The 12,037-nt window shown below is 71.3% G+C and overlaps 3 protein-coding genes across 3 annotated transcripts; 2 read left to right on the top strand and 1 right to left on the bottom strand.

The window, feature by feature from the left end:
* Window positions 1-1,359: 1,359 nt before the first annotated feature.
* On the top strand, window positions 1,360-2,358 carry AURANDRAFT_21854 (hypothetical protein; the record flags this gene model as incomplete). Its single annotated transcript, XM_009036425.1, has 1 exon — window positions 1,360-2,358. The coding sequence occupies one exon, from the start codon at window positions 1,360-1,362 to the stop codon at window positions 2,356-2,358; it is 999 nt and encodes a 332-aa protein (XP_009034673.1).
* A 330-nt stretch (window positions 2,359-2,688) lies between these two features.
* AURANDRAFT_62041 (hypothetical protein) lies at window positions 2,689-4,490 on the top strand (the record flags this gene model as incomplete). The annotated part of the gene is made up of 2 exons (XM_009036426.1): window positions 2,689-4,077; window positions 4,290-4,490. The coding sequence occupies 2 exons, from the start codon at window positions 2,689-2,691 to the stop codon at window positions 4,488-4,490; spliced, it is 1,590 nt and encodes a 529-aa protein (XP_009034674.1).
* A 1,322-nt stretch (window positions 4,491-5,812) lies between these two features.
* On the bottom strand, window positions 5,813-6,400 carry AURANDRAFT_5548 (hypothetical protein; the record flags this gene model as incomplete). The annotated part of the gene is made up of 1 exon (XM_009035903.1): window positions 5,813-6,400. A coding segment is annotated over one exon (588 nt), but the record flags the coding sequence as incomplete, so codon positions are not given.
* Between the last annotated feature and the right edge of the window lie 5,637 nt (window positions 6,401-12,037).

The raw sequence follows: 12,037 nt of genomic DNA, 5'->3' as shown, positions 1-12,037 counted from the left end.
GACTCCCGCCAGAACGCGTCCGCGTACGCGTCCGCGTCCTTCGGGTCGGGGTCCCCGTAGGAGAAGAGGCCGCCCGTCTCGTCGCTGTAGTCCCAGGACGTCCGCGCGAGCAGCGCCGCGTGGAGCTCGAAGACGTGCGCGTCCTCCTGCGTCCGGTCCTTGCGCATGAGGAACACCGTCGTCAGGTCGCTCCGCCGCTTCTCCCCGCGCGTGTCGCACAGCGACCGGTAGATGGCGCAGACGGAGCAGTCCTTGTCGACGGGCACGCGCGTCTCGAGCACGGCGAGCATGGAGTCGAAGTAGGGCTCGTCGCCTACAATTTTTCGCCGTTTCCCCGGTCGAAGGCTCTCGAAACAATCGCAAGGACGCGGCTCGTCGCGGTCGTCGACGGCGTGGATCTGCTGCCACTCGCGCCGCTCGTCGCTGTGGCCCGTCCAGGAGCACGCGTAGCGGTCCGCGACGGCGAGCGCGCGGACCTCGAAGTCCTGGATGACGACGGGCTGGTGGAAGCCGTCGTAGGTGACGTTGCCGCCGACGCGGTCCGCCTTGGTCTTGAAGGGCACGGGCGGCGCGAAGACGTGCACGGAGCAGCCCCGCGAGCCCGCGTCGCCGAAGGCCGCCACGGACGACGCGCGGACGACGCCGTCGACGATGAACTCGACGCAGCCGTGGACCCGCCGCGGCCGCGGCGGCGTCGCGGGGCCGTAGCGCAGGTTCTTGAAGTAGACGCGGCGGAGCCGCCGCGCGGGCGCGCTCCCCAGCACCGCGTGGACGCTCGGCGCCTCGCGGCGCACGAGGTCCGCCCAGGCGCCGGCGGACGCCGCCGCCGCGGCCTTGGACACGGCGGCGATGGCGCCTAAAGCCGCGCCGTCGCGCGCGGCGAAGGACAGCGCGAGCCGGAGCACGTCGCCCTGGAACCACGGCGGCGCCGCGCCCCGCCGCCGCCGCTTCGCCGCCTCCGACGGCTCGCCGAGGGCCCGCGCCTCGGCGAGGGCGCACAGGGCCGCGTCCAGGAGCCGCCGCCGGTCCTCGGCGAGGGCGTCGCCGAGGTCGTCGTTCGTCGCCGCCGTCGCGCGCAGCTGCATCTCCGCGACGGCGAGCATGCGCCCGAGGCCGACCTCGAGGTTCGCCCGGTGCCGCACGTGGGCGTGCTTCGACGCCTGGTCCCGCCGCAGGCGCGGGGCGGTCTGGGTCGACGCGCGCGAGGGGGCAGCGTCCGCCATCGTTCCAAACTCCGGGTGGCGAAACTCCGGCCCCTTGCACAATTCAATTAGCGCGTCCCAAATATCGGAAAGAAAGGCGTGCTCGAGTGGACTGCCGCCGCCTCGCGCGCCAGCGTCGCGGTCCGCGCCCGGTGCCATGGCGTCCTTCGCGGCGCCGATCCTCGACTGCGAGCGCACGATCGAGGCGGCGCACTGGAAGCGCGTGCGCTTCCTCTGCAAGATCACGGAGACGAAGTACGCCTCCGGCGGCGACGACGGCCTCATCAAGTTCTGGGACCTGGAGACGGGCGCGCAGGACCCCATGGTGCTGGACCACGGCCAGGACGGCCCGCACAAGAACCACGACCACGGCAAGGGCGGCGTCATGTGCCTCTGCCTCATCGACGAGGACAACCTGCTCTCCGGCGGCGTCAAGAACCTCATCAAGCACTGGGACCTGAAGACGGGCGAGGTCAAGTTCGAGTACGAGGGCCACGACTCCTGGGTCATGTGCATCACGCTCTTCCCGGACAAGAAGAGCTTCCTCTGCGGGTCCTGCGACCGCACGATCCGCCACTGGACCGTCGGCAAGGAGGAGTGCGAGCGCTACATGATCAAGCACACGCAGGGCATCTACGGCATCGAGATCATCGACGACAACACCTTCATCTCCGCGTCGGCGGACTGGAGCCTGAAGCTCTGGAACTTCGAGGACGGCACGGTGCTCCGGACGTACGGCAACGAGTCGTGGGAGCCCGAGGAGCACGAGGACGGCCACAAGATCTGGGTCTGGTACTGCCTCCTCCTCGACAAGGACCGCTTCGCGTCGGCGGGCCACGACGGCATGTGCAAGATCTGGAACATCTGGACGGGCGAGTGCCTCTTCACGCTCCAGGTCGCGGACCACCTGAAGATGAAGTGGAACCAGCGGCCGCCCTACCGCTGCCTCGTCAAGTACCAGGAGGGCAAGCTGCTGAGCGCCTGCGAGGACAAGACCATCAAGATGTGGGACTACGAGACGGGCGAGCTCGAGCAGACCTACGCGGGCCACTCGCAGGCCGTCTGGACGATCCTCCAGATGGGCGACAAGGTCCTCTCCGGCTCCGGCGACTCGACGATCAAGCTCTGGGCGCCGTCGACGGCCGAGCTCGAGTGAGCCGGGGGACCGGATCGCGGGGCGTGACACCCCCGCCCGCCCCCCCCCCAGTCCGGCGCCCTTCGACGCGCGCGTCCCGGACCGCGGGGCCCGAAAACCCCGCCCGGTCGACGTAAAAAATCGAAAGCGAACGACGAGTAACTTGGCGTGTACTCCCCGGACGGGCGCCAGTCGGGCGCGCGTCCCCTTCAACAATTAATGCAACATACAATTGTATCCACGCCGCCGGGCTTTCATCAGATTCTGGCTTCAAGCAGCCCGATGGAGGCTATGAGTCCCGCGGTTGGCATCAAGGGCAGCCCGATGGAGGCTGCGAGTCCCGCGGTTGGCATGGCGCACGACGCGGCGAACGCGCTCGCGGCGCTGCTAAGCCTCGAGGGTGCCTCCCTGACCGAGTTCTTCGCGAAGCGATCCTGCGCGCCGCTCGTCACAACGTGCTGTCGTGGAGCCGACAAGGCCCTGGCGTCCGCCCTCTACGCCGACGGCCAGCGCCGGCTCGCGGCGCTCGAGCCCATGGCGCGCTTCTCCCTCTTCTTAGCATTGGTGCGCTGGGTCGAGGTCGACGCCCGGAAGGCGCTCGGAGACGACGAGGCCTGGCGCGCGTGCGGCGACGCGTGCGTCCAGGTCGACGCCCGGAAGGCGCTCGGAGACGACGAGGCCTGGCGCGCGTGCGGCGACGCGTGCGTCCATTTCTTCGCGTTCCTGACGGGCGGCGCGGACGACGGCGAGGTCACGGCCCTGGGGTCCCTCTGCGCGGCGCGGGACGACGCGGCGGTCTTCGGCAAGACGGCGTATGCCGCCGCCGTGGCGCTGCACTGGCGCGAGTCGCTGGCGCACGCGGCGCTCGTGGACAAGGGCGAGAAGCTCGCGTCGCCGCGCGAGGGCCGCGACTACTTGCTCGGGCGCATGGACGGTCTCAGCGACGTCGAAAGCATGGCCTTCGATTTCGCGGGCGTCGTCGCCCGCACGGGCTTCACCGTGACGTCCGCGCGCGTCGACGGCGACTACTTGGCCGTAAAACTCGCGCAGGTCCGCGTCACGGACGTCCGCGCGCACGACCCCATGGTCGCCTGCGTCGTGTGCTGCGACAGCCTGCCGCACTCGGACATGGCGCGGCTGGTGCCCTGCGGCCACGCGGGCTGCTGCGCGGCCTGCGCGGCGAAGCTCGGCGAGTGCCCGGAGTGCCGCGCGCCCATCGAAGCGGTCCACCGCGACGCGGAGCTCCACGAGGACATCCACGGCGGCGCGCCCGTGCTCCTGGATTACAAGGCGGCGATCTTGCACGCCAGCGTGCTCGCCGTGGAGATGCGGCGCGTGAAAGACGAGCGGCCCGACGCCGCGACGCGCGAATGCATCCGCTTCGACGTATCGGAGGGCGACGTGACGATCACGGCGCGCGTCACCGTCGCCGACGCGCTCACGCTCGGCCGCCAGAACGTGAGCATGGTCACCATGCAGACGCGGCTCGCGAGCTGCGAGTCGGAACGCGACCACATGAAGGTCCTACAAGAGCTCAACCCGCTCCGGACCGTCCACGTCCAGCAACGCGTCGCGGGGAAGCGCAAGTGCCAGTTGAAGCAGTGCGATACCCTCGAGAGTGACGACCACAAGTTCCTCCGGTGCGCGCGCTGCAAGGACGCGGCCTACTGCTCCAAGGAGTGCCAGCGCCTGGACTGGAGCCTCGTCGGCAACCACAAGCGCATGTGCGGCACCGTGCCGGTGGGATCTGGTACGAGTTAAATTAGGGGGCCGCGTCGTCGTTTGTCGCGGCGGGCGCGGGTTTCTTGCGCGCGGTCTTGCCCCGCTTCTGCGCGGGCTTCGTGGGCGGGCTCAAAGCGCGGTCGTCCGCCTTGGCGTCGTCGACGTCCGCCTTCTTCTTGTCGCCGTCGCCGTTCGACCGCCGCGTCGCCCGGCCCTCGACGAGGGCGCAGATGTGGTCGTCGGGCGCCTGCTTCGCCCTGGGCCGCGCGTGGAGCCGCGCGGCGAGGCTCTCGGACTGGATGAGGCACTGGCACAAGCGCCGGAAGGACACGGCGGACGAGAAGCCCGCGGCCGCGAGGCTCCGCTCGACGACGGCCCAGGAGATGGCCGCCGGGTGGGCCTGGTGGCTCGCCTTGGACGCGTTGAGGTAGGTCACGGCCGCGGCGAGGTCGCCGACGGGCAGCGCGGACGACGGCGTCGACCTGTGCCGAATTCAACCACTGGTTTGGGTGGTCCTGACCAAACTTCAGAATTCTCTAGCTCGGTCAAATCGAAGTCGATTCGGCTGATTTTTGGACGGATCGTTTTCTCTCATCGAGTTCTCGAAGCACAGTGAAAGTTCTTGTGTCAAAACATTCGCATACGCTCACATTGAATTCGGGTTGAAGATTTGATTTCCACACAGGCGTCGACGGCGCCGTGCGGTCGCCCGGCGCGGGCGCGGGCGCCGGCAGCGCGACGGAGCTCCGCGTCACCGGGTCGATGGTCACGAGGCGTCGGAAGAAGGGGTCCAGGGCGCCGAGGAATTTCGCGTGGAACCAGTGGACCTCGAAGGCCGTGGCCAGCGTCGCGCAGCTCGCGAGGCCGTCGTTGATCAGCGCGCGCGGCAGCACGTGGACGATCGCGTCGAGCGTCGCCCGGGGGAAGTCCGGGCAGACGAGCTGCAGGAGCTGGTGGAAGTCGCCCACGGTCAGGTGCTCGCCCAGCAGGTTCTGGATGGCCTCGCGGAAGACGACGACGAAGGACCGTCTATTCCACGCCGTCGCGGACACGTACGCGTACTCGCGGCCGACGACCTGGCGCATGGCGAGGACGCGCCGGAAGTAGGCCCGCAGCCGCTCCGCGGGCCGGTCGCCCTGGACCAGCGCCTGCCGCGCCGCGTCCTCGAAGTAGGGCTCGAGCTGGTGCAGCCTCAAGTACTCGCGCGAGTCCTTGCGGCTCACGCGCACGTTCATGGACGTGCGCCCGAGGCTCCGCGGCGCGGCGCTCGCCCGCTGCGACCGCGACAGCGACTCGACGTTCGCCGACCGCTGCTTCGGCGTCCCGCTCATCGTCGCGACCTCACGCAACGATCGAGGCAGCCCCCATCGGTTGGCATTGCAATGTGTGCACGTGGAAACTTCAACGGCGGTCGGTTCGCGCTCGACGACGATGAAGAGAAGCCCCGACATGAACGTCGGGTGTTCTCAGCAAAGAGTTTACACACGCCCCCGCGTCATGACGCCGGCGCCGGCGCGGAGAACCAGCTCGCGAAGGTGCTCCGCGGCGCCGCGGGCGCGTCGAGACTCTCGTTTCCGGCGGACGCGGCCGCGGATAGCTCCGCCTCGAGGATGGACTCGTGCTCCGCGGCGAGGTCCGAGAGGGACCCGAGCTCGAAGGACTCCCGGAGCCGCGGGAACAGCTTCGGGAAGACGTCCGCGTTGTTCTGCCGCTCGTGCTTCTTGCCCCGGTCCGTCTCGCGCACGTCCGGCGCGTGCAGGAGGATGATGGATCCCGGCTGCGTCTTCGACGCCACGAAGTCCACGAGCCAGTCCACGCTCCGCACCTCCGTGTCCAGGGGAAATACGTCGGCGAGCGCGCACGAGTAGCCGAACTCCGCGAGGGCGCGCTTCATGTGGCTCGCCATGTAGCCCTGGGGCGGCCGGAACCAGCGGAAGGGCCGCGACCGCCAGGACGCGTCGAGCGACGCGATGAGCTCGTCGCAGAGCGCGAGCGCGCCCCGGAATTCGGATTCGCTCATGCTCTGGCTGCTCGCGTCGTCGCACATGTGGTTGCCGAGCTCGTGGCCCTCGGCGACGGCGCGCCGCAGGGTCGCGAGCCGCTCGGCGTCGCGGCAGAAGTTCGCGACGACGAAGAACGTCGCCGTCACGCCCGCGTCTCGCAGCGCGTCGAGCGTCCGATGCATCAGCGCCGCGTCCGACGGCGCGTCGTCGATGGTCACGGCGACGCGCCGCGACGCGCCCCGCAGGTCGAAGTGGGACACGCAGTCGCTGTAGGCCGGCGACGCGTACTGCACGGCGCCGAGCAGCGTGCGGGGCGACACGATGCGGTGGGCCGCACTCCAGAGGCCCCGCATGAACGGCTCGGAGCTCTTCGGCTGCGCGGCGGCGTGCGCCTCGACGGTTGCTTCTGTTGTTGCGTTGTCTACGGCCTCGGCGCCGATGAGCGCGGCCATGGCGGCCGCGTGTGCGCAGAGCGGGTCGCCCTCAGCTCTCGCAGCTGTATCGCAGCTGTGGCAAGAAATTGAACCGGTCGTTACCTTCAACATGCGGTCCTGCGGCGTGTCCTGGGATGCTCTAGAAGACCCACGATCCGTGTGATTAGAGGTCGGCGTACCGCACACCCTCGTCGATTCGTAGCCCCACCGGCGCGGCGCCGTTCCGCGCGAACGGCGGCCGGAAGTCCGCGGGCGCCGCGGGCCGCTCGGGCGGCGCCTTGCCGCCGCCGCCGAAGCAGCAGGCCCAGGACGCCCGCGGGCGGCCGGGCGGGCGCAGGTGGCTCGGCGGCGAGTCGAAGCGCGCTTCTCCGAAGAAGATTTCGCCGAGGCTCGCGGCCCAGCCGTCGGCGGGCTTCGCCGCGGCCTCGTCGTCGTCGGAGTTCGAGATGATCGACACCCAGGACTGGCTCCGCCGCATGGGCCGCGCCTTCGAGCCCAGCGGCGGCAGGAGCATGCGGAACGGCCCGGGCATGAGGAACTGGTCGAGCTCGTGCCGCGCCGCGACGTCGAGGCCGTCGCGGTGCGCGGACACGGCCTCGAGCCAGGACCGGAGCGTCTTCAGCCGCGCGACGGCGGCGTACTCGTCGGCCACGTCGCCCGCGGGCGGGAAGGCGAGGTGCGGCAGCTGGCCCGCGAGCGCGATGCGGAGGTCGCGGAAATCGTCGAACGATCGCGACGCGCCGGGCGCGCCGCGCTCGCGCGACACGAGGTAGTAGATGGACCGGTTGAGCTCCGTGCGCAGGACGTCGGGTTGGACGGACGGAATCATGGTTTTCGAACGTCTCGGAGCGCGGCGACGCCTCGAGGTGCGGCGGAACGTCGGACAGAACCTTTCGACTCTCTGCTCGAAGTTACACGACGTTCCTCGAGACTGAGTTTGTTCGCGTCGCGCCCGGACGTCCTGGACGAGGCACGAGCGGCGTGAGCGAGAACGGGTGCGAGCGTCGAGAGCGCGCGTCGTGAAACGGGCACCTCGCGCTCTGACCTCACGTCGTTGCGCAAACCCACGCTCGCCAGCAACGACGCCTGTTCACCCCCGCATTACGCGCTCCGCCCCCCCGCCCAGCGGGGCGCCGCGTTGGCGCGCTCCTGGACCCCCCGCAGCCGCGTCGCGTCGTACTTCATCGACTCGGGGAGCTTGCACTTGGCGGCGACGTGGCTCGCCTCGCGCCTCGTCTGGCGCCACGGCCGGTCGCAACTCGCGTCGTTTTCGTCGTCGTAGTGGACGGTGACGGCGGCCTGGCAGGGGCACCAGGACGCGTGGTGCTTGGAGACGATGGTGCGGAGCTCGTCGCAGTCGCCGCCCGGCGCCTCCGTGGCGCCCGTCGCCAGCACGGCCCTCTTGTTCGCCGCGGTCCGCGGGTCGCCCGCCCCCCTCACGACCGCGAGCGCGTCCGCGTCCCAGGCGTGGTGGAGGCACGACGCCCGGGCGTCGCCCGAGCGCGCGACGATGAGCGCGTGGCGCTCGGGGAACGCGCGCTCGCTCCAGCCGCGGAGTCTCCACTGCGCGGCGTCGACGCACCCTAAAGTGAAGAGCGGCACGCCCGGCCCCCGGTCGGACCAGCCGCAGCACTTGAAGCCCGCGAGGGCGTGGGCGTAGCCCTTGGCCGTCGCGCAGGCCGGCCCCTTGCCCGTGCTCCGCGACGCGTCGTCGGGCGGCCGCCGGTAGCGCGCGACGTTGTCCGCGACTTGCACGTGGACGGAGCCGTCGTCCAGGTAGTACGCGTAGCCGTGGCGGAAGCCGTCGACGAAATTGCGCGACACGCGCGTCCGCGGCTGGGACCCCAGCAAATAGATGCCGCCGCCGTCGGCCAGCGTCTACACGGCGTCCTTGACGAAGTTCTCGGCGACGACGTTGTCCCGCGCGAGCGACCCGCGCAAGCGCCCCCAGCCCCAGCCGAGGGAGATGCCGCTGTAGGGCGCGCGGCGCACCGTGTTCCGTTCGACGCGGCTCTGGGCGAGGTAGCCGCCGAAGATGGCCGCGGCGCCGCGGAACTCGCGGCCCGAGTCGACGACGGTGTTCCCGAAAACGCTCAGCTGCGCGTCGACGCGCCGCCGGTCGCGCGCGCGCGCGGCGTCGACGGAGCCCGCGAAGATGCCGCCGCCGCTCAGGTCGCTAAACGTGCAGTTCGCCACGGCGCAGCGGCGCGACCCGCCGGAGACGGCCAGCGCGTACGCGGCCGCGACGCGGCGGAACGCGCACGAGTCGACGACGACGGCCTCGGCGCCCTCGACGGCGACGCAGGCCGGGCTCACGACCGTGGACCGGTTCCGCGCCGCGGGCGACGGGCCCTGGGGCACGGCACCCGGCGCGTCGCCCCGCGACCAGAGCACCGCGGCCTGCTTGTCGACGAAGCCCCGCGTCTCCGGGAGCCGCGCGCAGTGGCGGAACCTGGGCAGCAAAATGGTGATTCAAGTTCGCTTCAACATGAGTGTTCCGCGCGCGCGCGTTCCGGAAAAAGCATCCACGCTTCGAGACCGTTCCGAGAGATGATCGCTCGTCCAAAAATCAGCCGAAACGAGTGGAAAACGGCCGAGATAGGAGCCTTTGAAGTTGGGAATGTCGCTCTCTTTTGCTGCCCTGGGCGGAACTCGACGTCGAGGACGGCGACGCGGCTCGTCGCCTCGATCCGCAGCACCTGCTCGAGGCGCGGGCCGACGAGGACCGGCGGGGCGTCGTCCAATGACCGGTAGACGAGGTCGCGCTTCGTGGCGAAGAACGCTGGCGCCGCGTGGCCGTAGTCGGCGACGTTCTCGACCGACGTCGGCCGCGGCACGGGCCCGGCGCCCCAGGCGATCTCGGCGCACTCGGCGTCGACGCCGACGAGGGCGCCCCCGTCCGCGAGGAACGCGCGGCACCGGATCTCCGCGAAGGACCGCTGCGTGCCCGTCCAGACGAACTCGACGTCCTCGAAGGCCGACGCGTTCGCCGACGGTAGGAAGAGCGTCGCGTTCGGGTGCGGCTTCGTCAGGGACGTTTGTGGAAACGACGTCCGCGGCACGCGCCGGCCGCGGGCCTCGTCGAAGAGCACGCGCGGCGGCGACCGCTTGAGCGCGCGCGTCCACGTCCCCGGGCCCGCGCGCCGCCAGCCCTCCAGGGCCGCGCCGCCGGAGACGACGGCCCCGGGTTCGCCGCGCAGGGCGAGCCAGCCGCGGCGCGCGGGGTCGCCGCCGATGAGGATCGTCTCCTCGACGACGTGCGTGCCCGCGGCGAGGCAGACGACCGCGTCGCCGTCGCCGTCGAAGCGCAGCGCCGCGACGGCCGCCGCGAGCGCGCCGGTCTCCGCGGGCGCCGTGACGGTGCAGGGCGCCGCCCGCAGCCGCGCGACGTCCCGGCGGTGCGGCTGCTCGCCGGGCTTGTGGCCCCGGCGCGCGCTGGCCGGCGTGCCGTCGGCCCGCCGCGGCCCCGGCCGGGGCGGCGGCCGGACGGCGGCGAAGCGGGCCAGGCTGCCGCCGGGCGCCGCCGCGCCCGGGAGGAGCTGGCCGCGGACCACCGCCAGCCACAGCACCGCGAGCGCTCTCATGGCTTCCGAAAGCGCCTGGGCATCTCCATCGTCGGGCAGCTTGGCCCGGAGCTGAAGATCAGACGTTGAGGTAGAGAGTGAAGAGCTCTCCGAGTGGACCTCGCCGTCGCGCAGATGCGGGGCGACGGCGTCCGCGTCGTCGACGGCATCGATTACACGGAATTTAGCTAGGACCGTGCTAAACGTAGGAATACCCGGGGCGGTCTGGCCCGGGTTCGGGTTCGGGTTCTGGCCGCGCGGGCGGCGTCTGCAGCGTCGGCGCGGGCCGCGCGGGCCGCGGGTGGTCCGGGCGCGCGGGCGGCGGCCGCGGGCTCGGCGCCGGCGCGGCGGCCGCCTTCGTCGCTTCGTCGCGGAAGGACGCGGACGCGTGGCGCTGGAACATCTTCCACTTGGCGGCGATGCGCTTCACGCGGCTCAGGTCCTTGAGGACGAGGTCGATGGGCGGCATGAGGTCCGCGAGCTTGACGTCCGCGTCGCACTTGTCGCACTTGAACGTCGTCGCCGTGCCCGTGTTGACGAACTCCTCGATGGCCCAGCAGGACTTGGCGCTGCCGTCGGGCAGCCGCGCGCACGACGGGCACGGCACCTTGAGCGCGTAGATGGCCCCGGGCCACTCCGTCAGCAGCTCCACGGCGATGAGCTTGGCCGTGGTGTTCATGGCCCAGGCCGCCGTCCGCGCGAGGGCGCCGCCGCCGCCGTGGCGCGCCTCGACATCGATCCAGCAGAGCGTGCCGTCGTCCGCGCCGCGCCGCATCTCGAAGCGGAGCAGCGGGTCCCCGACGGCCAGCAGCCCGCTCTTCCACGCCGCGACGCGCTTCTGCGTCCCGCCGCCCGTGCGCAGGTTCTTGATGAGGCGCACGAGGCACCGCTCGAGGAAGCCGCGCGGCGCGCCGTAGGGGAACTCGATCCGCACGCCGACGTGGCAGCCGTCGCGGCCCGCGGCGTCCCAGAGGATCTGGACGTCCTCGGGGACGGCCTCCGGCAGGTAGGCGGGCACGAGGTACGTCGCGTCCGCCTCGGCCCGCACGTCCCGCGCGCTACCCGGCGACTGGAGCGGCACCGCGAGCTCGAACTGGACGACGAGCGCCTCGAGCGCGTCCATGAGCTTCGCCTGGTTCGCCGCGCGGTCGACGGCCGAGAGCGCCGTGCCGTGGCTCTTGATCAGCTTGAAGCCGTCGCCGCTCCCGAGGCGCCAGAGCCGCCGGAGCGTCGACGACCGGAGCAGCCCCCGGTCGAAGTCCGCCTCCTCCGACGGCTCGAGGTGGCGCCGGAGGTCGTGGCGCACGATCTGCTTCAGCGCGTCGACGACCCACTGGGGGTCCGTGAAGACCATGGACGCCAGCGCCTTGTCCAGGTTCGTCGTCGACTCGCCGAAGCGGAGCACCGCGCCGCGCCGCTGAAGGTCGCGCGTCACCGTCTCGAGGTGCTTCGCGGGGACGCCGCACTTCTTCGACAGGGCCGCGTACTCCTTCCAGCCGAGGTGGGGCCGCCCGGAGACGCGGCAGCGGTCGAGCTCCTCCTGGAGGTCGATGTCGGCCTGGGGCACGTCCTCGCCGAGGAACGCAAAGTGCTTCCGGTTCGCGGCGCCTAAAATCGCGGCGCGCGCGGCGTCGACGCCGTCGCCCGTGTGCGCCGAGAGGCTGTAGATGCGGTCCTCGATCATCTTCGGCCGCGTCTGCAACAGGCGCTTGAGCTCCGTCTTCCGCTTCTTCGTCGTCTTCGCGAGCGCCGCCGCCTTGAGGCCGCCGCGGCGCACGAGGCGGTGCTTCTTGATGGCGCCGCCCTCGGCGCCGAGCTTCTCGTCCTCGTCCAGCGCCGCGATCTCGTGCTCCACCGTCTCCCGCCGCCGGTCCTCGGCGCCCTTGACGCGCGCGAGCATCGCGTCGACGCGTTTCGGCGCCGCGGCCGCGCAGAGGTCGATCTTCGTCGCCATGAGCAGGAACTTGGCGCCCGTCGC

This window comes from Aureococcus anophagefferens (genome assembly GCF_000186865.1).
Source record: "Aureococcus anophagefferens unplaced genomic scaffold AURANscaffold_4, whole genome shotgun sequence".
Lineage (NCBI taxonomy): Eukaryota > Pelagophyceae > Pelagomonadales > Pelagomonadaceae > Aureococcus > Aureococcus anophagefferens.
This window is presented reverse-complemented; position numbering and strand designations above follow the sequence as displayed.